Below are 25,722 nucleotides of genomic sequence, written 5' to 3'. Positions count from 1 at the left end.
AACAAAAAACAGGAAAGGCTCCTCAACCCCTAAATACCTCCAAGCCGCAGACAACCTGGGTCACATTCTCCAAGCGCAGTGTCAGGATCTCCCTTCTCCGGTAGAAAGAGTGATCAAAAAGCAGGCAGCTGGCGCTCACCATCCTCACTCACTTTGATATTTCAATCTCCCACATCGCTTCAGTCAGCAAACAATCTCCCTCATTGCTTTAATCGCCAAACAATCTCTCTCATTGCTTTAATCACCAAACAATCTCCCTCATTGCTTTAATCAGCAAACAATCTCCCTCATTACTTTAATCAGCAAACAATCTCCCTCATTGCTTTAATCAGCAAACAATCTCCCTCATTGCTTTAATCAGCAAACAATCTCCCTCATTGTTTTAATCGCCAAACAATCTCCCTCATGGCTTTAATCAGCAATCTCCCTCATTGCTTTAATCGCCAAACAACGGAAGTTTCGATTGGCGAAATGGAGTCAAACATCAGCTCGCGCCACATCCCACAAACTGTCTGCCGTGAGGTTCACGCACACTACCTCTGTCTCCCAGAATACTAACAGAAACTGGGACACCCAAGTGATCTCCAAACAGCAAGTTACACGCACCAACAGTTCCAGAATCACATCCAAGATGGAAAACAAATGTAAAAGACGTAAAAGAAGTGAAATATATAATTTCCTGATCTATCCAGACGGTTCACCACTGCATTAGAAAATATATTTGTACGCAGGTTATTAGGAAGCCAGCATCTTGTTTTTCTCATGTTTTGAGCTGGAAGTCTACTCCATGATCACGACGTATTCATTTCGGAACATTTGACAAAGTGCAGGTTTAAGAACCTGCAAAGTTCTTTTCACCCCTGCCAAACACTATGAATTAATATCATTTACACATGGGTACAACCGATTAAAATCCAACAGAGTAAAAGGGCTTTCACTAGTGATATTTCATAAGTCTTCATTTCCCACAAAGACCTTGATCAGTGGTACAGTCAAGGTCAACCTAACTACAAAATGGATTGTAAATATCCAAATACATTTCATCTCAGATTGCTGCAGCCAACAGAAACTATAAATTTCAGTTCAGTTGTCCAAGTCTCTTTTACTGAAGTTTAATGTTTTACCAACAACATCCATGAAATACAGTGTTGGGAATTTCTTTGAGGAAATGCCGAGTGCAATGGATAGAGGGGAAGAGATGGATGTTATTTACTTGGATTTCCAGAAGGCGTTAGGTGCTGCATATTCATAAGGATGCATAGAGTTGGGTTGGTGCATTGACATGGACAGAGGATTGGTTATCTAATAGAAAGCAGAGAGTTGGGATACATGGGTGTTACTCTGGTTGGCAATCAATGGTGAGCGGTGGGCCGCAGGGGTCAGTGCTGGGCCTGCAGCTGTTCACCATACAGGTTAACAATCTGGAAGAGGGGACCAAGTGCAGTGTACCCAAGTCGGCTGATGATACTAAATTGATTGGAAAAATAAATTGTGCAGAAGATATGGAGAGTCTGTAGAGAAATATAGATAGGTTAAATGAGTGGGTAAGGATCTGGCAGATAGAATACAATGTAGGTAAATGTCAGGTCATCCACTTTGGAAGAAAAATATGGAAGAGCAGATCATTGCTTAAATTGTACAAAATTGCAGCATGCTGCTGTGTGGAGGGACTTGGGCTTGTGCGTGAATCACAAAAGGTTGGTTTGCAAGTGCAGCAGGCTATCAAGAAGGCAAATGGGATGTTGGCCTTCATTGCTAGAGCGACTGAACTTAAGAACCAGGAGGTTATGCTGCGACTGTACAGGGGACTATAAAGGGTGAGGCTGTATCTGCAGTACTGCGTGCAGTCCTGATCTCCTTACTTGAGGAAGGATATACTGGCTTTGGAGGCGGGGCAGAGGAGGTTCACCAAGTTCATTTCAGAGATGAGAGGGTTAGTTTATGAAGAGATAGTAAGTTGCTTGCAACTGTACTTGCTGGAATTCACACGAATGAGAGGAGCTCCCTTGGGGGACAAGAAGGGGGAATTGATATTGGGTAATGACAAAATGGCAGAAGCTTTGAATGACTATTTTGTGTCAGTCTTCCAGGTGGAGGGCACATCTAACATGCCAAAGAGAGATGTTGTAAATGTGATGGGAGGTGAGGACCTCAATACAATAGCTATCACTAAAAAGGTAGTGCTGAGCAAATTTGTGGACCTGGAGATAAACAGGTCCCCTGGTTCTGACTGAATGCATCCCAGGGTACTGAAAAAAATGGCAGAAGTTATAGAGAGGCTTTGGTGATAGTTTAGAAAAATTCTCTGGACTCTGGGCAGGTCCCAGCAGATTAGAAGACAGCAAATGTCAAGCCACTGTTCAAAAAAGGATGTAGGCAAAAGGTAGGTAACTATAGGCCAGTTAGTTTAACATCTGTTGTTGTTAAAATGCTTGAAGCTATCATTAAAGAAGAAAAAGCAAGGCACCTGGAAAGAAATGGATCCATCAGGCAAACGCACCATGGATTCAGCAAAGGCAGGTCCTGTTTGACAAACTTACTGGAGTTCTTTGAGGATATAACAAGTTCACTGGATGGAGGGGAACAGTTGGATGTTATTTACTTCGATTTCCAGAAAGCGTTCAATAAGGTGCCACATAAAAGACTTATCCACAAGATAAGAATGCATAGAATTGGCAGTGATGTATTAGCATGGATAGAGAATTGGTTAACTAATAGAAAGCAGAGAGTTGGGATACATTGGTGTTACTCTGCTTGGCAATCAGTGGTGAGTGATGGGCCACAGGGGTCAGTGCTGGGCCTGCAAATGTTCACCATATACGTTAACAATCTGGAAGAGGGAACAGAGTGTAGTGTATCAAAGTTTGCTGGTGATACTAAACTGAGTGGAAAAGCAAATTGTGCAGAAGATACAGAGTCTAAAGAGAGATATAGATAAGCTAAGTGAATGGGCAGGGTCTGGCAGATAGGGTTGCCAACTGTCCTGTATTAGCTGGGACATCCTGTATATTGGGCTAAACTGATTTGTCCCATACGGGACCGCCCTTGTCTCATATTTCCCCCGCTAAGATAGAGCATTCCTTTGAAACTGTTCGCAAACCGAAATGGCGTTAAGTGCAGAAGCAATTACTATTAATTTATATGGGAAAAATTTTTGAGCATTCCCAGACCCAAAAAATAACCTACCAAATCATACCAATAACACATAAAACCTAAAATAACACTAATATATAGTAAAAGCAGGAATGATATGATAAATACACAGCCTATATAAAGTAGAAATAATGTAAGTACAGTGTATTGGAATCAAGATTAAGCCAAAACCGATTTGTAGAAAAAAATCGCCACGTACAGGCACGCGCATGGCACATATGCACACGTCACGCATGCGCACACAGGTGCCCACGCAAGGCTTCCTGGTCATGGTAGTCTTTCTTGGGGTAAACACAAGTGTCCCGGGATTTAACTGCTACTTTTGTCCCTTATTTGGGAGTGAGAAAGTTGGCAACCCTACTGGCAGATGGAACACAATGTTGGTAAATGCGAGGTCATCCACTTTGGAAGGAAAAATGGAAGAGCAGATTATTATTTAAATGGTAAAAAATTGCAGCATGCTGCTGTGCAGAGGGAGTTGGGAGGGCTTGTACATGAATCACAAAGCGTTGGTTTGCAGGTACAGCAAGCTATCAAGAAAGCTAATAGAATGTTGGCCTTCATTGCTAGAGCAATTGAATTTAAGAGCAGGGAGGTTGTGCTCCAACTATACAGGGTACTGGTGAGGCTTCACCTGGAGTACTGCGTGCAGTCCTGGTCTCCTTACTCGAGGAAGGATACACTGGCTTTGGAGCTAGTGCAGAGGAGGCTCACCAGGTTGACTCCAGAGATGAGGGAGTTAGACTATGAGGAGAGATTGAGTCGCCTGGGACTGTACTCGCTGGAATTCAGAAGAATGAGAGGAGGTCTTATAGAAACATACACATTTAAGAAAGGGATAGATAAGATAGAGGCAGGAAAATTGTTTCCACTGATAGGTGAGACTAGAACTAGGGGACATACCCTCAAGATTTGGGGGCGATTATTTAGGACAAAGATGAGGAGGAACTGCTTTTCCCACAGGGAGGTGAATCTGTGGAATTCTCTGTCCAATGAAGCAGTGGAGGCTACCTCAGCAAATATATTTAAGACAAGGTTGGATAGATTTTTGCATAGTAGGGGAAAAAGCAGGTAGGTGGAGATGAGTCCATGGCCAGATCAGCCACGATCTTACTGAAGGGCAGAGAAGGCTCGATGGGCCAGATGGCCACTCCTGCTCCTGGTTCTTATGTTCTTATGGGAAATATATGATAATGCATTTTGGTAAAAGGAACAATCGTGCAGATTATTATCTAAATGGGGAGAAAATTCAAACATCAGAGGTGCAAAGGGACTTAGGAGTCTTCATGCCAAACTCCCAGAATGTTAACTCACAGGTTGAGTCAATGGTAAAGAAGGCAAATGCAATGTTGGCATTCATTTCAAGGGGAATAGAATACAAAAAACAATGAAATAATGCTAAAACATTACAAGACACTAGTCAGGCCGCACTTGGATTATCGTCAACAGTTTTGGGTCCTATGTCTCAGAAAGGATGTGTTATCATTGGAGAGAGTCCAGGTGAGGGTATCCAGAACTAGAGGACACAGCCTCAAAATTGAGAGGTGACCTTTCAGAACAGAAGTAAGGAATTTTTTTTAGCATAAGAGTGGTGAATCTGTGGAATGTTGGTGGCCAAGTCTGTGGGTATATTTAAAGCGGAATTTGATAAGATTCCTGATTGGTCAGGGCATCCACGGATATCGTGAGTAGGCAGGTGTATGGGGTTGGATGAGATCCAGGATCAATCACGATGCAATGGTGGAGTGGACTCGATGGGTTGAATGGCCTAGTTCTGCCCCTATGTCTTACGGTCCATAGATACCTGTGGTTTGAGTTCTCGATTGTGAAACTGCTTAAAAAGAGGGAACAGATAGCTCTCTCTGTTCTGAAAGCAGCAACACTCACCCTCTTTCTTGCCTAGAAGTTTCTTCTTAGCAAGAGATGCAAAGAGTTTCTGGCCATCATAGAACTTGACTTCTTTGAGAGCTTTCTTGGCATCGTCAGGGAGAGCAAAAGTCACGTATCCAAAACCACGACAGGTCTGACTACCTGGAGGGAAAAAAGATATTAATTCACTGCACAGCATCAGCCTCTGCTCAAATAAATTACAACACTCCAACACTGGACACCACCCACATACTGGATATCCACATAATGTAAAATGACTGCACTCGGCATCATTCCATGCCAATCATAACACGACAACCTACACTGCAAATTAAAGAATCCACTTTAAATTGCATAGTGTCAATTTCACTCAAACATCAGTATTTCCTAAGTATGTATGCAGTACTGGGCAACAGTCTTAGGCACATATAGCTATATATGTGAGTGATGAGAAACCTGGGATTAGCCACTTCCACCCTGGGAAAAAGTCATGGCTCTCCACCTGATCTATGCCTCTTGTCATCTTGTACACCTCTATCAAGTCACCTCTCATCCTCCTTTGCTTCAAAGAGAAAAGTCCTAGCTCACTCAGCCTACCCGCATAAAACATACTCTCTAATCCAGGTTAGCACTGTGGTAAATCTCTTCTGCAACTTCTTTAAAGCGCTTGCATGTTTCCTATTATGAGGTAACCAGAACAGAACACAATATTTCAAGTGCAATCTAACCAGGGCTTTATAAAGCTGCAATGTTACCTCATGGCTCTTGAACTCAATCCCCCAACTAATGAAGGCCAGCACATCATAGGCATTTTGAACATAGGCATACAGAAGTGAGATATGCCAACTAGTGGAGTGGTGCTGCAGCAACAACTTGGCACTCAAAGTCAGTAAGATGAAAGAGCTGATTGTGGACTTAGGAAGGGTAAGATGAAGGAACACATACCAGTCCTCAGAGGGATCAGAAAGTAGAGAGAGTAAGCAGCTTCAAGATCCTGGGTGTCAAGATCTCTGAGGATCTAACTTGGTCCCAACATATCGATGTAGTTATAAAGAAGGCAAGACAGGAGATTGAACAGATTTGGCATGTCAACAAATACGCTTAAAAACTTCTACATTTACCATGGAGAGCATTCTGACAGGCTGCCTCACTTGTCTGGTCTGGCGGGGGGGGGGCAGAGGCGGGGGTGCTACAGCACAGAATCAAAAGAAGCTGCAGAGGCTCATAAATCTTGTCGTGTCCATCTTGGGTACTAGCCTACAAAGTACCAGGACACTATCAAGGAGCGGTGTCTCAGCAAGACAGCGTCCATTATTAAGGACCTCCAGCATCCAGGACATGCCCTTTTCTCACTGTTATCAGGTAGGAGGTACAGAAGCCTGAAGGCACACATTCAGCAATTCAGGAACGGCTTCTTCCACTCTGCCATCCGATTCCTAAACGGACATTGAATCTTTAGACACTACCACACTTGTTTTAAATTACAGTATTTCTGATTTTGCACATTTGTTAAGAATGCTCCCATTAACCCTGTATTCTGCCTTCAATCTCGACTTTCCAAAGTGAATCACTTCAAATTTTTCCTGGTTGAACCCCATCTCCAAGCCGGAGTCCAAATACGCATATTGTCAATGTCTATTGCTACCCACAACTCCACTAACCTTCGTTAAATTTATATTTACCTCTTTAATTAATGAAATCTGAAGTGATGTTGGTCACACTAAGGGGCTGAAGTTTGGTTCTGAGAAGGATAATTCCAAAAGATAGTGGAAGTCCAACTACCTGAGCCACAGAGCGAAGTAAGCATCACTCTCAACAACAATCTCCAACACTCCGATCATCTTTCACCCCAAAACCAAACACCGGCTGGTTAAATGCAGTTTCCCCCAACCCCACCTCTACTATTACATCCCCTCTACCATCCCCAACACCTGCCCGACCGCCGCTCCTCTGCTCCCTACCCTCATACCACTTCCTTCTACGACTACTCCGCAATCATCACCCCAGCACCACTAAAGCAATCACCCCTAGCTTTGCCGTCACCACGATCTTTACTACCACGTTGTAGTTGTTGCTCCCAACGTGTGCACCGCGCTCTCATCCCTAACCTTTCTCTTTCACCACGAAACAGCGTTTCACCGGCCCTAGTTCGCTGTAAATCTCCTCTAGTCGCTCGTTGTTAGCCGAAGTCGGCAAATTCCTCACGAAGACCGTTGTCAACCCGCTCCGAACCGCGGTCTGAGCCTCCTCCACGGACGCGGCCATCTTTTGCGGTGCCCCTAAACAACTGTTCCGACCAGAACAAAACAGCTGCACCAAACAGACCGGGTGAAGAAAGACACATTGATGTGTGTTGCTTGAATTTCCAGCATCTGCAGAATTCCTCGTGTTTGCGGGTGAAGAAAGAAACGTTCGTTTTCTTTCACACGTTTAAGTAGATCTCAAATACATTATTTTTAACATAATATTAAGTGGAAGATTTCTCACTAATAACCAGCACGAAGATTATTATTTCTTTTGTCAAACCTATGGCAAGCAGGAAATTTGCATTGAATTTCAATTGAATCTAATATTGTTTACTTACAGCAGAAACGTATCCCATAAATCCCAATAAGTGATATTTATGGGCAGGTTTGAGGTGCAACTAAAAGAGTTGCTACTTCACAGCTCCAGTGACACAGATTCAAACCTAACCTTACTGCCTGGCTTGTTGATTAAAGCCCCTAGTTCTAACAAGCTCTATGCTAACCTCTGTACTAACTGCAGGAAGTTAACCTAACTTCCCTCTGCAACTGGATCCTTAACTTCCTCACTGAGAAATCAGTTTGTGTGGATTGGAAATAACATCTCTTCCTCACTGACAATCAACACTGTTGCATCTCAAGGATTCATGCTTGGCCCCTGCTCTACCTCTCTACACCCACCATTGTGTGGCTAGGTACAGCTCAAACACCATGTATAAATTTGTCGACGACACAACTGTTGCTGGCAGAATTTCAGAGAGGGAGGAGGAGGTATACAGGAGCAAGCAAGATCAGTAGGTTGAGTAGTGTCACAGCAATAAACCTACATTCATTGTCAGTAAGAACAAGGAATCAATAGTCACTTTTAGAAGGGGAAATCGAGGGAACACACACCAGTACTCAATGAGGGATCAGAGGAGAAAAGGGTGAGTAGTATAAAGTTCCCGGGTGACAACATGTCTAAGGATCTATCCTTGATCTATTAGTGCAATTATAAAGAAAGCATGACAGTGGCTATACTTATTAGGAATCTGAGAACTGGTATGTCACTAAAGACACTCAGAAATTTCTACAGATGTATCATAGAGAGCATACTAACTGGTTGCATCTCCATCTGGTTTGGAGTTGCCACTGCACAGGATCAGAAAAGGCTGCAGAAAGCTGTAAACTCAGCCAGCTCCATCATGGGCATTAACAACCCCAGCATCCAGGATACCTTTGAAAGGTGATGCCTCAAAAAGGCAGCACCCATCATTAATGACCCCAATCACCCTTTGACAGTGAAATGATTGTTGGTGCCAGATGGGGTAGTTTGAGTATTTCAGAAACTGCTGATCTCCTGAGATTTTTACATGCAACTATCTCCAGAATTTACAGAGAATTGTGCAGGAGAAACAAAACACATCCATTGAGTGACAGTTCTGTGGGTGAAAACAGCTTGTTAATGAGAGAGGTCAGAGGAGAATGGGCAGACTGGTTCAAACTGACAGTTACTCAAATAACCATGTGCTACATCAGTGGTGTCTGAATGCACAAGATGTTAAACCTTGAAGTGGATGGGCTACAGCAGCAGGATACCACTGACATAAACTCAGTGTCCACGTTATTAGTTACACGGCAAAATGAAGTGTATTTATTGCCTTTTCCTGTATAGAAGCAAAGATGCTCCCCACCCCTTCCATCCAATGGCTAGTTTCAATAGCCTTAAGGTATCAATGGATATTAGACTGGAGTCACAGGAATCTTCAAATACTGAAATCTGGAGTGATCTGCAAGGGGAGCTCAGCAGGTTGATTAGGACAGGAACTGTGTGGAAAGACACAAATTGGTCAGTATGGATATTTAAGGAAAGGATTATGTCTGAGAAAGGAGGATGGTCAAAGAAGGTAGTCATTTTTATAGGTTACAATAAAAAGGTTTAGCGTGGTTCAGCTTGGCAGATTGATCAGAAACGTATTTCTGTATGAGATCCAAGGAAAGTAGATTGGTTTGACACATCAGTGGCCCATGGCAGGAAACTCATCTCCAGGGCATTTTTAAAGTTGAGCCACCAAAGATTTGACCAGAGGGTAACTGGCAATAAAAACTGAATACATCTGATAACTGACATATGAAATATGCTGTGTTTCTGCTTTCCCACTCCACTATGGGTCTACGATCACAATGGAAATGTGATGCACCCTGACATCCATTATGACACATCCAGCTGCTGTCATCTCATTAATTAACCCGATCTGGGTAACATTTGATGATAAATTGGTATTGTCCCAGTTGAATATATCCTGATCTATTAGTGTTTAATACCAGTAACTTCAATCCTTCTGTGTGTGAATATCAGTTGTAAATTACAGGAGTGATGGAGAGTTGAAAAGGAAACTGCCCACTGGATGCACAAGAGAACTGGTGTGAGAATCGCAAGGGGGCAGAGTGAAAATGGATCAGTCAACTTCACATAGAGGTGATTTCTTCACAGGTACAAAAGTTGTCAATTTTGCCACTGGACATTCAGGACCCAGCCTTGCAGAGCTTGGAGTGGAGGGAGGATCTCTGCACAAGCTCCTTCGATCTGTGGAATATAACCTCTTTCCTCAGTCTGCTGTCTTTGAAAGCGATTTTATTCAGGTACAAAGACCAGAATCTATTATGGTTTTTGAGTTCATGGTCAAGTTTGGCATAAAAATTGGGCTGACATCCCAAAGTACTTCTGAGAAAAGACCACTCTATTAGATAGTCCAGTGTTTTCAAAATGATTCAAACCCAAATTCCACTAGTTCTATCCAGTACACATTAAAACAGATCCCACAACATTATTTTGAAAAAAGAACAGATAATTTGTTTTCCTGTCCTGAATAATGAACTAAACTGAACTAAAATCTCCTGAATAAATTGTTTGTCCATCAAGTTGTTGCTACTGTCACCTAGTTAAATATTCGAACTTCTAACATTACTATGTAATAAAATTCATGGTTAATAATAAATTTAGGGAGACATCTTATATTATAACATTAATAAATAGGAAGTCTCAGATATATCGGGTTTTATACCTGAGGCATTCTTTGTAACATCTATGGCATCAGGTGAAATTTCCTCTTACCTTCTCCAAAGCTGTTGGGCAGCCATGGGCACTTACATGGGCACAAGCTATGCCTGCCTCTTCATCAGCTATGTTCAAAGTCTGCCCTAGTTATGCTTCCCAACTTTTCCTTTGCTACATTGATGATTGTATTGGTGCTGCTTCCTGAGCTCATCAATTTTGCCTCTAACTTCCACCCTGCCTTTAAGTTCACGGACTATCTCTAATACCTCCATCGGTTTTCTTATCTCACTGTCTCCATCTCTGGAGACAAACTGTCAACCGTCATCTTTTATAAACCTACTGATTCCCATAGTTATCTGGACTATACCTCTTCCTACCCTATCTCCTACAAAAATGTAATTGTGATCAGAGATGTTTGCCTTCTTTAAAGAACAGGGATTCCCTCTCTCTACTGCTGATGCTGCTCTTACCCATACTTTCTGCATTCCCAGTACGTCTACACTCACCCCATTTTCTTGCCATCGCAATAGTGATAGTTCAGCTTGTCCCTACCTACCACCCTATCAGCCTCCGCATCTAACACATTATCCTCTGCAACTTCCACCATCTCCAAAGGGACCTTACCACTAAACATATCTTTACATTCCCACCCCTCCAAGAGATTGTTGGATGGATGGAAGGGATCACTGACAATGCTAAGGGTCCTGATAAATATCTCTGATGGGTGGAAGAGAGATCCTGATGATCCTCTCAGCAGTCTTCACGATCCTTTGAAGGGACTTGTGGCCAGATCATCATTCTCAAAGACAACATTAATTTCCATTCCTCAATGCCCTTTGAAAGAAGCCGCTTGCTTGAGCATCATAGTTGGAAATTAAGTGTAAATAACATTACAGGCTCTGGAGTCACATATAGCTCTTTATTCATTTATTGAGATACAGTGCAGAATAGGCGCTTCTGACCCATCGAGCCACACCACCCAGCAATCCTCGGAATTAATCCTAGCCAAAACAGGGGACAATTTACAATGACTAATTAACCTACTAACTGGTACATCTTTACACTGTGGGAGTCACAGGGAGAACGTACAAGCAGCAGTGGGAATTGAACCCAGGTCGCTGGTACTGTAAAGCATTACACTAACCACTATGCCACCATGATGCCCCAGGCAATTTTCTTGCCAGAAGCTCATTCATGAATTCAATGACAGTTCAATATTATCAATATCCCCTGTGATCACCATTACTGGCGCAGGTTAAATCGGGGATTGCTGGACAGCATGGCTCGAAGGGCTGGACGGGCCTGCTCCGTGCTGTATATCAATAAGCAACTTTTTAATCAAATTCAAGCATTTGTATTTAAATTTTCAGGCTGCCTTTGTTGAAGTGAATCTTATGTCTCCTAGATCAATAATCCATGTTTCCTATAATAGCAAATTCACTGATTTGTTTGTGGATATTGTTAGCTATACCATTATTTGTTCAATGTCCCTTACTATTTCCCAGCCTAAGTATTAAGCATGTTGGTAGGTCTGGTCAGATTTTCATTTTCACTCCCAAAAATCAGCAATGACTAAGAGTCCTGACGAAGGGTCTCGGCCCGAAACATCGACTGTACCTCTTCCTAGAGATGCTGCCTGGCCTACTGCGTTCACCAGCAACTTTTATGTGTGTTGCCTGAAATTCCAGCATCTGCAGATTTCCTCGTGTTTGCAATGACCAAGATATGCTTTTAATGATAATCTTGCAGTTTTATAGTTAACATTATTAACAATTCCAAATCCATTAAATTTTTGTTAGACTTTAAATCAAGTCAATAAGTTATAGTTCCACATCAAAATCGTATTTCCTAAAGGGATTTGAGCTTGTGGTGACAGAGGTTGTCTTCTGAACTCTGTGTAATTGGGAAGTTCTGGAAAATAATGTCTGGAAACTTTTGCAAAGAGAATGCAGTGACTCAGGGCCTGAATGTGCAATGGCGGAATGATAGGCATGAACTATGATTTGGAATCACAATAGCAGATAAAGCACAAGTCCGGATATGTAAATTCTCCTTTTGTGAAAAGCAGGATTAGTTCTGCATCAGCTGAAAGTGACAGATGACTTGGAGGTCCACAACTCAGTAATCCTAACCATACCTCTTTGGAACGTGGGAGGAAACCAGACACCCATGAGGTCAGATAGAGAGCACACAAAGTCCTTACAGAGAGCAGAGCCCCGATTAGTGATGGCTGTCAATGTAAAGCAACCCGATTTCTCCATTGTCCCTGCTGGCACACTTGTTAGTGCATGATTTGGATCACCTAGCTCAGAGGTTCGCAGTATTTTTAATGCCATGGACCAATACCATTAAGCAAGGGGTCTATGGACTCCAGGTTGGGAACCCCTGACCTAACTCATCACCAAGAATAGGCTTAACTTGGGCATGTACACCAGCAGGAGGGAATGTACCTCCTCAGCCAGAAGGTCAGTGGTCCATGGTGAGGGAAGGGGATTATATTTGTTACAAACCCTATTTATATATACATTATGTCCAGGGAATTTTTTATTTTATCAACTAAATGTCATCCAAAGCAACTGTAATTAAGTTAACTGATCTGATATTTCAGTTTCAATGTACTTTGTTTCACAAAGCACTTTGAGATAACACTGGATGGTCCACCAGCTCATCAATGTTGATCATGTCACAACAACATGATCTGGTTTGAAACAGTTTTCCTCATGACATCACAAAGTAGTCTTCAATGACTATCAAAGTTCAAAGTAAATTTATTATCAAAGTACATATATATCATCATATACAACCCTGAGATTAGTTTTCTTGCAGATGATTACAGTAAATACAAGAAACACAATAGAATCAGTGAAATACTGCACCCAACAAGATGGACAACCAATGTACTAAAAAACAAAACTGTGCAAATACAAAAAGAAAGAGAAACTAATAATAATAAATAAGCAACAAATATCTAGAACATGAGATGAAGTGTCCTTGAAAATGAGTCCATAGGTTATAGGAACATGTCAGTGCTGTGGTGATAAAATTGAGTGAGGTTATCCCCTCTGGTTCAACAGCCCGATGATTGAGGGGTAATAACTGTTGCTGAATCTGTGGTGCGGGTCTTGGGACTCCTGTACCTTCTTCCTAATGGCAGCACTGAGAGGAAGCCATGGCCTGAATGGTGGCTCCTTTATGATGGATTCTGCTTTCCTGCAACAGCACTCCGTGTAGGTTGGGGAGGCGGTGGGAGGGCTTTACTCGAGATGGACTGCACCATATAGATTACTTTTTGTAGGTTTTTCTGTACAAAAGCATTGGTATTTCTATACCAGGCCATGATACAACCAGTCAATATACTGTCCACCACACATCCACTTAAGTTTCTCAAAATTCTAGATGGCATGCTGAATCTTTGCTAACTTCTAAGAAAGTAAAGGTGCAGCCTTGCTTTCTTCATAATGGACACTTTCGTGCTGAAATGATAACAGACCTTCTGAAATGATACCACCAAGGAATTGAAAGTTGCTGATCTTCTCCACCTCTGATTCCCTGATGAGGATTAGTTTGTGTCCACAGATTTCCTCCTCCTGAAGTTATTCATCTCCTTGGACTTGCTGATATTGCGCTTGACCAACTAATAAGACAGAGCGAAATCGTAAAAGGTATCAAGGTGGCAGGGATTGAACAGAAAGTGGCGTTATTCGCAGATGATGTTTTGGTCTATCTGAGTGAACCAGAAAAATCACTTATAGGATTGTTTACACTGTTGGATGACTTTGGGAAAATATCAGGTTATAAAATAAATGTAAAGAAAATGCAGGTTATGTCCCTAAATTATACACCATCCAAAAAATTGCAGGATACATACGATCTTAAGTGGGAAGCTAATTCATTAAAATATTTAGGAATAACCCTGCCGAAGGATCTTTCAACACTGTCACAGGTAAATTATGGGCCATTAATCTCAGAGATAAAAGCAGATATGCATAGATGGAATCTTATCCCCTTTTTAAGCTTAAATTCAAGGATAAATACTATAAAAATGAATATTCTTCCTCGGTTATTGTATCTTTTCCGTACTTTACCGGTGGAGGTGGATGATAATCAATTCAGGGAATGGGACAAATGGATTTCCTGCTTCATTTGGCAAGGAAAGAAACCTAGAATTCGATATAACACCTTACAGTTAGGGAAGGAAGGAGGAGGTATGGTTCTTCCTTGCCTGAGAAATTATTTTTATGCCTCACAGATAACCCCTCTGTTATATTGGTGTAATAGGGAATATAAGGCTAGATGGAAGGAAATAGAATTTGGATTAGTTGACAGTTTTCCTCTACAGGCCTCAATAGCAGACAAAGGATTGATGGCCCAGTTGGAAAAATTTAAAAACAGTTGGATAAATCTTACATTAAAAGTATGGCAGAAGGTGGTTAATTCATGTGGAATTAATAACATGTTAAAACTCTTTAGATGGTGTGCATATGATACCGAATTCCTTCCCAACAGAGGAGATAAAAGATTTGAACTATGGATAAAGAAAGGTCTTACAACCTACCTCTCATTTATAGATAAAAGAGTATTACAAAGTTTCCACATCCTGCAGGACAAACATGGCCTAGAACACAATGACTTTTTTAGGTACCTTCAAGTATGAAACTATGTTAACCAGAGTTGTAGATATATAGACCTATCAACAGTAGAATTAGAATTTTTCAAGATTCTGAATTCGGCTTGCAGTTCAATACCTAGTAAATCAGTTTCTCGATAATATAATGCACGCTCCCATGCTAAAAATGTAAATACACTGTATATTAAAGAGAAGTGGGAGAAAGAAACGGGGTTGGTACTTTCAGAGGAGGCTTGGGGGAAAATCTGCAGCTTTCAATGGTCCTCAACTAATTCTTTGACTTGGAGAGAATATTGTTGGAAAAACATTATAAGATACTTCAAGACCCCATATCAGGAAAAATATAAAGATACAAACGTGACGTGTTGGAGAAGGTGCGGCTCCAAGGAGGCAAATCATTTTCATATTTTCTGGGGTTGCCCTAAATTAAGTATATATTGGGAAGGTATTCATAGAACATTAGTTAAGGTACTTAGGTCCCAGATACCTCTGAACTTTGAGATGCTCTATTTGGGGCATGTATTGTTTCTTGAACAGAAGGAAGATATAAAGTTGCTGCAGGCCCTTTTAGCGGCAAGTAAGAAATCAATCACTAGAAAGTGGCTAAATCCAATACCACCTACATTAGAAGATTGGCACAAAATTATCTTGGAAATATTTAAAATGGAAAAGTTGACTTACTTCCTGAGAATTCAAAAAGAAAAATTTTATCAAATCTGGAATAAATGGATTGAATATATAACCCCAATGCGAGCAGACTTTAGATGACTCTCCTAATGATTTATACTGCTCTTCTCATCAACGCAGTAATATTGCTAACATGTAAGCACCCCTAAGTCTAAATGTCTTTTTTTTTTGTTTTCTTTTGGAAAATAGAGAATTAACACAAGGGAAAGATTTGGGAAAGGGATAAAAAATGAAAAAATTAAGTAAATAAGTACATAGGGATTGGATAATTATGTCTGTGGGCAGGAGCAAGCATGAACAAATTAGGATATAAACACCTACAATGGTTGTTACATAGGCTTACATACCACATTTTGGACCAGTGGAAATGGTCCAGAAGAGTTATATGGAAACTATTATTACTATTTTTCTTAACAACTAATACCATTACTTAGCCTAATAGATTAGAATTACCACAGTGCATAATTATCTATTTAAGTGTCTAATTTCCTTTTATATCATCTCAATGTGTACCTAAGAATGTATAAATAATTATAGTCTTATACATATAAAAAAATGGAAAAGGTTATGTGTGAAAAAAGTACATGATATTTGTGAATTCCTTATCCAAATAAAAATAAAATTTAAAAAAAAGGACTTGCTGATATTGAGTGAGAGGTTGTTGTGCTACCACTCAGCAAGATTTTTAATCTCCATCCTATATGCTGATTCATCACACCTTTGATTCATTGAGGGATCAGAAGTGGAGAGAGTGAGCAGTTTCATGTTCCTGGGTGTCAAGATCTCCAAGGATCTAACTTGGTCCCAACATATCGATGTAGTTATAAAGAAGGCAAGACAGCAGCTATACTTCATTAGGAGTTTGAAGAGATTTGGCATGTCAACAAATACACTCAAAAACTTCTATAATTGTACCGTGGAGAGCATTCTGACAGGCTGCATCACTGTCTGGTATGAGGTGGCTACTGCACAGGACTGAAAGAAGCTGCAGAGGGTCATAAATTTAGTCAGCTTCAGCTTGGGTACTAGCCTACAAAGTACCCAGGACATCTTCAAGAAGCAGTGTCTCAGAAAGGCAGCGTCCATTATTAAGGACCTCCAGCACCCAGGGCATGCCCTTTTCTCACTGTTACCATCAGGTTGGAAATACAGAAGCCTGAAGGCACACACTCAACGATTTAGGAACAGCTTCTTCCCTCTGCCATCCAATTCCTAAATGGACGTTGAACCCTTGGACACTACTTCACTTTTTTAAATATATATTTGTTTTTGCATGTTTTTAATCTATTCAATATATGTATACTGTAATTGATTTACCTATTTATTTATTATTATTTTTATTGTATTATTTTCTTTTCACTTCTATATTATGTATTGCATTGAACTGCTGATGCTAGGTTCACTAATTCTGAAAATGACAGTAGTGTCATCAGCAAACTTAAGTGAGCTGTGCAAATTGGCTTAGCGTTTATGCTTGCCTGTGCCTGGATTTCAAATGTGGTAAATGACTAGGTATCATTTTAGTGATGGTGGTTGAATCCAAATAATCTATGCCAATTGCAACTAGTGTTCAAATGCCAATATTGTTACATTTATAAGATGCTTCCAATTCAGAAATCATAATTGTGTAATGTTATTTCTGGGTGCTCATTTGCTCATTCATGCTGTTTCAATGACAATTTATTTTTGAGGTTCACCAGGGTTTGCAGCAGCTCTTAACAGATCTCTCTCAACTGCTTGAACATGCTGCACAAAGAGATGGGGGGGGCGGGGGGAAGCTCTACCAGAAAGGTGACTTTTTGACCATTTTAAATTTGACTCATATGCAGGTGAGTAGACGTGGAAACCTTGTGGACATCTACAACATCCCGACACTCCTGACTTTGGGAGTAACTGCATCTGTTCCATTGTTACCTCTTCCAAATATCTTGATCATTGCCAGCAGAGACAATGAATCCAAGAGAACAGAGGGAGAAGGATTCATGAAAATAACCAGGTAATAGTGATAACTTTTCTAAATTGCTAATTGGATCTTTTAATGTCTGTTGGTTACTCAGAACAGATTTCTGTGAATTAGCAAAGCTCCAGTCCTAACTTTGCAGGAACAGAGATGCTAAATAGTTCCAGGGTTGCCAAGCCATAGGGTCAAGTTTCCTTCAGCCCATCTTGTTGATGCCAATCAATATTACTCCCATTTGCCCACATTTTGCTAATATCCTTCCATACCTATGCTGTCCAAATGTCTTTTAAATGTCGTAATTGTGTCTACCCTCACCACCTGCTCTGGCGTGGCTCATTCCAGATATTCACCGTCCCTTGTGTAGGAAAAACATATCCCTTGCTTCTCCTTCAAATGTCTCCTCTCTTAAACACAGTAGCTAGGTGCCTAAGACATTTGCACAGTACTGCAAGCTGTTTTCTAATATCATCCATTTCCTACGTGGGTTAATTTTGATTTGATTTGAAGAACACAGTGGAAAGACATCAATCTCCATCCTCTCTCTACTTCCCCTTGAAACAGCAATATTTGCAAGTCTTAAGTTTTTGTTAATATTGTTAAACAATTAGATACAGTACTGTGCAAAAGTCATATATATATCTTAAAGATGTAATGAGTTTTAAGATGAAAAATGAAGAGGGGAGGCAATAAATGAAAATAGGAAACAAATAAAGTCTATATTTTTGGAAAATTGGAGAGATTACATTCTCTATTGCGGAGCTGCAACGATTTCTAAATGTCCAAATTTTTACTTCCCTTTCAAATAGGTTAATACCTCTATGAAAATTAAGATTATCTAACAAATAACTTTCAGAAATCATCCAGTACCATCAAAGGGAGAACATTTATGCTGTACTTTTTATTGGCGGTGGCCCTGTCCCAGAACCCAATGATAGAGCTGTTTAAATGATAGAATCAAAGAGTATAGGGTACAATAGAGTGTCTTTATCAGCATTGCCGCCATATATCTGAAATGGCACTCAGTCAGAGACATGGACAGTTGTAACAAAAAGTTTTCATTATATGCTCTTTCTCTGCACGATGGTCTGATTTTGTCCACTGAATAAAGAATCAAAGTGCCACTCCCTATTGATAATAAATTATTCATTTGCTCTCAATCATGGGGAAACTGAACAAGATTCCAAAGGTGATGAAAATATCCTCCAAGTGCTCCTAAGGCACTATCCCTGAGGCTCCTGATTTCCCTCATTTCCTCTTCTAATCTGGTGATACTGCACCGAGGGCCAAGCCTTCTGTTAGATTTATTTAAAAACCTCTATATTCAAAATATATCAACAATAAAGTATCAGGAAAGATTTTATGATGAATCCTTGATTTGTTTTTGTCTTTGTTTGATTTGAAAGGCTGCTTCCCATGAAGTTAGTCAGACTGAGCATACACAAGAATGTCAGTCGCTGTTTAAAGCTGACCCTGGCTAATCAAAGCACCTATTACCTCCAGCTCCAGGACAAGCACCCTCCCCAAGTCTTCAAGCTCTGGGAAGTACTTATCTGCATACTTCATGTTGGACTCTCTACAACATTCAAAGATCCCAATGTCAATCTTCCGAAGACCTCCTTGTGTGATTCAAGGAGCTCCTCAACATCCACCATTAGTTCTCAGAAATCCTGCCGGAACATTCCCATCAGGAGCAACACTACATCAAATTCTAAAATAGGAGTTTGGAAAAGAAATAATCAAGTTTTGACACTACATATCCCACCATGTAAACCCAAGCAAAGTGGGATTGAACGACAAAATGGTGAGGAGGAAGGAGAAGGAGGTGGAAGGGAAGGAGGAGGAGGAGAAGGAGGAGGAGGAGGAGGAGGAGGAGGAGGAGGGGAGACCAACACCTTTGAGGCAGAAGATGAAGACCGCACATACTTTGGACTCTGGGAACGTGACAGACCAACATTGATGCCACTCTCCAGGCTGAGTAGCCTCATTGCTGTTGGACTGAGATAGTCTGAATTTACTTTTTTACTGGAAAGCATGTTTTGTTTAATAATAAAATATATATTTAACATGAATGTACCCATAGAATTACTTTTTGCCTCCTTGAACAACTTCTGCATTAGACAATTTTTCCTAATTTATCAAGCAATTCCATATTACTATCGTAGGGTAATGTAATCAGTGGAAATGTACATAATTCACAACCACCTACATTGAGTTGGTGTTTCACTTTAAAAGACTGGTCTGACATGATGATGTAACTACGTATTTTACCGTGCTTTGTGTTCAGTGTTTGGAGTACAATAAATGAGTTGTTATAGCTTTTCTTAAACATAAAAGGCCTCCGCTGTTTTTACTTACATAAACCTACACTATAATGTGATTTGAGAATAAGGTTGTCTGCGCTTTACATAAGCTAACTGCAGTTAAATGTCACATAAATCAGATTAAAATATAGCTGTTAACAAGAACCCATCAAATAGTTTTGGACAAGAAAGAGGCTATCTCAGAGAGCTGAGAAATGACTCCAAAATGTCCCATCAAACATTCCCAGATCAGGACACAGCCATTGTTCAATGTGCAATACAAATTTCCTCAAGGCACCATGATGGGTCCCCATAGCTTTCGTGAAAATCCAGCCAGCGCTAATGTACTGTATCCAGGATGTCACTGAAGTTACAACTGCCACATGCAAGAACATGCAAAGAAATTCCCAGCAAAACTCTTTCTACACAATCCCATCAAATATGTCTAGGGCTAGTACAATATGTCACAGAAATGCAATAAATTTTCATTACTTGTCCTACCTTGTTATTTATCTTTTGCACTATTTTATTTATTTTGTAACCTGTAGTAATTTTTTTAAATGTCTTTTGCTGTACTGCTGCCATAAGACAGCAAACTTCACAACATACGACAGTGATAATAAACCGGATTCCAATTCAAAGCAGATACAGGACTGGTAAAAGGCAAACTAAATTCAAGTTCAGAATCAAAATCAGAATCAGGTTTAATACCTCCAGCATATGTTGTAAAATTTGTTTTCCGGCAGTAGTACAGTGTAATACTTAATAATAAAAAAAACTATAAATTACAATAAGAAAAAATTAAATGAAATAGGTACTGCAAAAAGAAAGTAAAAATGTAAGGTAGTGTTCATGGGCTCATTGTCCATTCAGAAAGCTGATGGTGGAGAAGAAGTTGTTGTTCCTGAAATATTGAGCGTGTGTCTATAGGCACCTATACCTCTACCTTGATGGTAGCAACGAGAAGAAGGCATGTCAGATAACAGACATCACCACCGAAGTGGCCGTGCATGCTGCCGTCGCGCCGCCATCTTCTCCCCCTTCCCGGGAGGAAATGTATTCCCATGAACCTAATCCTCTTTATCCCTATAGGAAATAGAGATCATAGTTTAAGAGGCGTTAAGAGGAAGCAAAGAGTGGGAATAAAAGGGACCTTTTCAGAATGGCAGGCAGTGATAACTGGGGTACCGCAAGGCTCAGTACTGGGACCCCAGTTGTTTACAATATATATTAATGACTTAGATGAGGCAATTAAATGCAGCATCTCCAAGTTTGCGGATGACACGAAGCTGGGTGGCAGTGTTAGCTGTGAGGAGGATGCTAAGAGGATGCAGGGTGATTTGGATAGGTTAGGTGAGTGGGCAAATTCATGGCAGATGCAATTTAATGTGGATAAATGTGAGGTTATCCACTTTGGCGGCAAAAACAAGAAAACAGATTATTATCTGAATGGTGGCCAATTAGGAAAAGGGGAGGTGCAACGAGACCTGGGTGTCATTATACACCAGTCATTGAAAGTGGGCATGCAGGTACAGCAGGCAGTGAAAAAGGCGAATGGTATGCTGGCATTCATAGCAAGAGGATTCAAGTACAGGAGCAGGGAGGTACTACTGCAGTTGTACAAGGCCTTGGTGAGACCACACCTGGAGTATTGTGTGCAGTTTTGGTCCCCTAATCTGAGGAAAGACATTCTTGCCATAGAGGGAGTACAAAGAAGGTTCACCAGATTGATTCCTGGGATGGCAGGACTTTCATATGATGAAAGATTGGATCGACTAGGCTCATACTCTCTGAAATTTAGAAGATTGAGGGAGGATCTTATTGAAATGTATAAAATCCTAAAAGGATTGGACAGGTTAGATGCAGGAAGATTGTTCCCGATGTTGGGGAAGTCGAGAACGAGGGGTCACAGTTTGAGGATGAAGGGGAAGCCTTTTAGGACTGAGATTAGGAAAAACTTCTTCACACAGAGAGTGGTGAATCTGTGGAATTCTCTGCCACAGGAAACAGTTGAAGCCAGTTCATTGGCTATATTTAAGAGGGAGTTAGATATGGCCCTTGTGGCTAAAGGGATCAGGGGGTATGGAGGGAAGGCTGGTACAGGGTTCTGAGTTGGATGATCAGCCCTGATCATACTGAATGGCGGTTCAGGCTCGAAGGGCTGAATGGCCTACTCCTGCACCTATTTTCTATGTTTCTAAGTCCTGGGTGATGGGGGTTCTTAATGATGGATGCTGCCTTTTTGAGGCAATGCCTCTTGAAGATGCCCTCGATGCGGGGGAGGCTAGTGCGCACGATGGAGCTGGCTGAGTTTACCAATTTCTGCAGCTTTTCTTGATCCTGTGTAGTGAACCCTCCATACCAGATCGTGATGCAACAAGTTAGAATGTTCTCCATGGTACATCTGTAGAAATGTGCTAGAGTCTTTGGTGATATACCAAATCTCCTCGTGAAATATAGCTGCTGTCATGAATTCTTTGTCAAGATGTTGGACCCAGCTCGATCTTCAGAGATGTTGATACCAAGGAACTCGAAACTCCCCTCGCTTTCCACTGTTGATCCCTCAATGAGGACAGGTGTATTCTTTTGACTTCCCTATCCTGAAGTCCACAATTAATTCTTTCCCCTATCAAGATAGTTACACACCATCTTGACATGAGGACATATTGTTATTCCTTTTTCTTTATTGGATCTAATCCTTGTACTGGAATAGTTTGGAAAACTGACCACTACCAACCCTAGGGCAATTAGAAATGGGCAAGGGTGCCATGGTAACATAGCAGCTAGTGCAACGTTATGACAGATTGGGACTTTGGAGTTCAATTCCAGTATCCCCTGTGAGCAGATTTGTACACTCCTTCCTATGTGAGTTTTCTCCGGGTGCTCTAGTTTTCTCCCACAGTCCCATGACATACCTGTTGGTAGGTTAACTGGTCATTGTAAATTGTCCCGTGATTAGGCTAGGGTTAAATTGGTGGGTTGCTGTGTAGTGTGGCTCCAAGGGCCAGAAGGGCCTATTTTATGCTGTATCTCTAAAAAGAAATAAATAATCAAATGTTGGTATGACAAGCCAACAATGCCTGAATCTCAAATGAAAATGCTAAAATTCCTAAACTTCCCCATCAAGCTCTTTCAGGTCACATGTTGCACAAGTGAAACCAAACCAATTAACGCTACTTCTGCACCGTGCCATTCATGTTAATGAGTCAGCTCCAGCACAGGATGCAGGAAAAAAGTGAAAGTTGCCCAGGAAATACCTGTGTAATAAAAGAATCTGTCAAATACCTCCAACAGGTCAGCACTTCGGTAAACTCCTATGACGTTATCCATTTTGGTAGAAAAAAAACGCTTGGGCATTTTCTAAATGTGAGAAATTGGTAAGTGTTGATGCCCCAGGAACCTAAGTCACTGAAATCTAACTTGCAGGTGAAGTTGAGAGTTGGGAATGAAAGTTGGTCTTTATTGCTAGAGGGTTTGAATGAAGATTTCTTACTATTAGAAAAGGGGACACCACCATTTTTGGATATTTTGTATAATCTTGTCCTCTACTAACAGGACAAACCTATCATTCCAGGAATTAGCCTGGCATATCTCTTTTGTACTGCCTCTAATGCTAACAGGTCTTTTACAATAAGGTGACCAAAACTATGGAGAGACACAAGAGATTCAGCAGCTATTGGAAATGTTAAGCAACACACACAAAATGCTAAAGGAACTCAGCAGGCCAGGCAGCATCTACAGAGGGGAATAAACAGTTAACATTTCAGACCAATACCCTTCATCAGGACTATGCAGAGTATGAATGAATTGACTTTATTTCTTACAACCTTCACATACATGAGGAGTAAAAATCTTTGTTACGTCTCCATCTGAATGTGCAATGTGCAATCATAGTAATTTATAATAAATAGAACAGTCAATGTAATATAGAGTACACTTAAATCACTGAGTTCATCAGTCTGATGGCCTGGTCGAAGAAGCTGTCCAGGAGCCTGTTGGTCCAACTGTGGTCTCACTAACACTTTTACACCTGTAACAAAACCTCCTTGTTCTTAAATTCCAACCCTCTCACTATAAAAGTCAACATACCATTTGCTTTCTTAGCTACTTAATTGGACCTACCTGCTGTTTTTTATGATTCATACATTAGACAACAGCCCTTCTGAATTTTATTCCTTTGAAGTCTTTCTCCAAATATGTAGGATAGGGAAAAAATTGCATCAAGTAGACAATCACAAACACAAACCTACAGATGCTGAAAACCCAAAACCACACACACAAAATGCTGGAGAAACTCAGCAGATCGGGTAGCATCTATGGAAAGGAAAAAACAGTCAACATTTGGAGTCTTCAGGACTGAGAGGGAAGGGAGGAGATGGCTGAATAAATAAGTTGGGGGGAGGGAAAGGAGACTAGCTAGCAGGTGATAGGTGAAGCCAGGTGGGTAGGAAAGGTAAAGGGCTGGAGAAGAAGGAATCTAATAGGAGAGGAGAGTGGATCGTAGGAGAAAAGAACGGAGGAGGGGACCAGGGAGAGGTGATAGGCAGGTGGGAAGAAGTGAATTGCCAGAGTGGGGAACTGGGGAGGTGGGGGGGAATGTTGTTTACCAGAAGGAGAAATTGACATTCTTACAGAACTACTATAATCTCATTGATTAGCAAACCACGCTTGAGCAATAGGACAGCTCAATTATGCTCATATTTCCTAATTTTCTAAGACAGCCCCCCTGAGAAAACATTGATTAAATGAAATGGAAAATGAATTGTTGAGAATTGTTTGGAGATTTCTTCAGATAAAATTGAGATGGGTTAGTATTTGCAGTTGTCAAAATAGGATGAATAAGGCATGGACACAGAAGAGGAAAAGCCGGAAACAGCGAGTGGATAAGATGTTGCACTAAATGATAGCAGCAGAATTTTGGACAGGATAAATAAACTACTCAGGAAAAGTAAATGGACGTTAAATAAAAGAATACTAACGGGATTAGATAAAGTTATATATCAGGATGGGCGAATAAGCGGTATCTCCTATACCAACCCAAAGTCTGGGGGGTGATTTTAATGTCCCAGGTGTAGATTGGACTGACGGCACACAACGTGAACCAAAAGGTGCTCTTCAGGAAGCCCTGGCTGATTTCTGAAAATTCATCTGTCTCAGAAAGTCACTTTTCCTACCAGATGTGATGATACAGGTGGCACCGTAAACACCTTAGACTTATTGCTTACTTCGCATCCAGATTTAATTTCGGAGGCATCACCCAGTGCTGGAATGTGATCATTTTATTATTCAAGCAAAACTGCTCGCAAAGATTAAAGTTCCCCCTAAACCAACTCGTAAAATTCCGCTTTGGAGAAAGGTAAACAGAGAGGAATTCAAGGACTTAGCAAAACAACTTGGGAGAGACTTCTTTAACTTACAACCAGACAAAAGATCTGTTGAATACAACTGGGTGTGGCTGAGAGACTCACTAAATTATATTGTTATGAATCGTGTTCCTCATAAATTTATTAAGGGCCGTATGCGTTCTCCTTGGTTTTCAGCTAAATTAAAACATCTTTGTAGTAAGAAAGAGAAATTTTACATCCGTGCCAAAAAACAAAGTGGTACAAGACTGGACTGGGACAAATTCACCAGCATGCGAAAGCAAGTTGACCATACCATTAGGAGTGCTCATAAACAACATGTTTTTTTCAATTCTTGAGGGAGGGCATCCTAAGGATTTCTGGAGATATGTGAAATCCAGACGGACAGACAACACTGGTGTCCAGATGCTAAAGGTGAACAACTGTCAGATCACTGAGGACCAGGAGAAAGCAGAAGCTCTTGCAAACCACTTTCAAAATGTT

At 40.9% G+C, this 25,722-nt stretch overlaps 1 protein-coding gene across 1 annotated transcript in view; it reads right to left on the bottom strand.

Annotated features, from left to right (window-relative positions):
• Nucleotides 1–7,287, bottom strand: part of rbm28 (RNA binding motif protein 28) — a 49,868-nt gene extending 42,581 nt beyond the window's left edge. Inside the window, exons 1-2 of the mRNA XM_063072964.1 lie at nucleotides 7,131–7,287; nucleotides 5,041–5,184 (exon numbers count right to left, since the gene is read on the bottom strand). Coding sequence (XP_062929034.1) covers nucleotides 5,041–5,184; nucleotides 7,131–7,287 — 301 coding nt within the window. The remainder of the gene's footprint in view (nucleotides 1–5,040; nucleotides 5,185–7,130) is intronic.
• Nucleotides 7,288–25,722: the final 18,435 nt, after the last annotated feature.

Source organism: Mobula hypostoma, chromosome 20 (genome assembly GCF_963921235.1).
Source record: "Mobula hypostoma chromosome 20, sMobHyp1.1, whole genome shotgun sequence".
Taxonomy (NCBI): Eukaryota; Metazoa; Chordata; class Chondrichthyes; order Myliobatiformes; family Myliobatidae; genus Mobula; species Mobula hypostoma.
The sequence above is the reverse complement of the archived record's forward strand: the minus strand, read 5'-3'. Positions and strand labels throughout refer to the sequence as shown.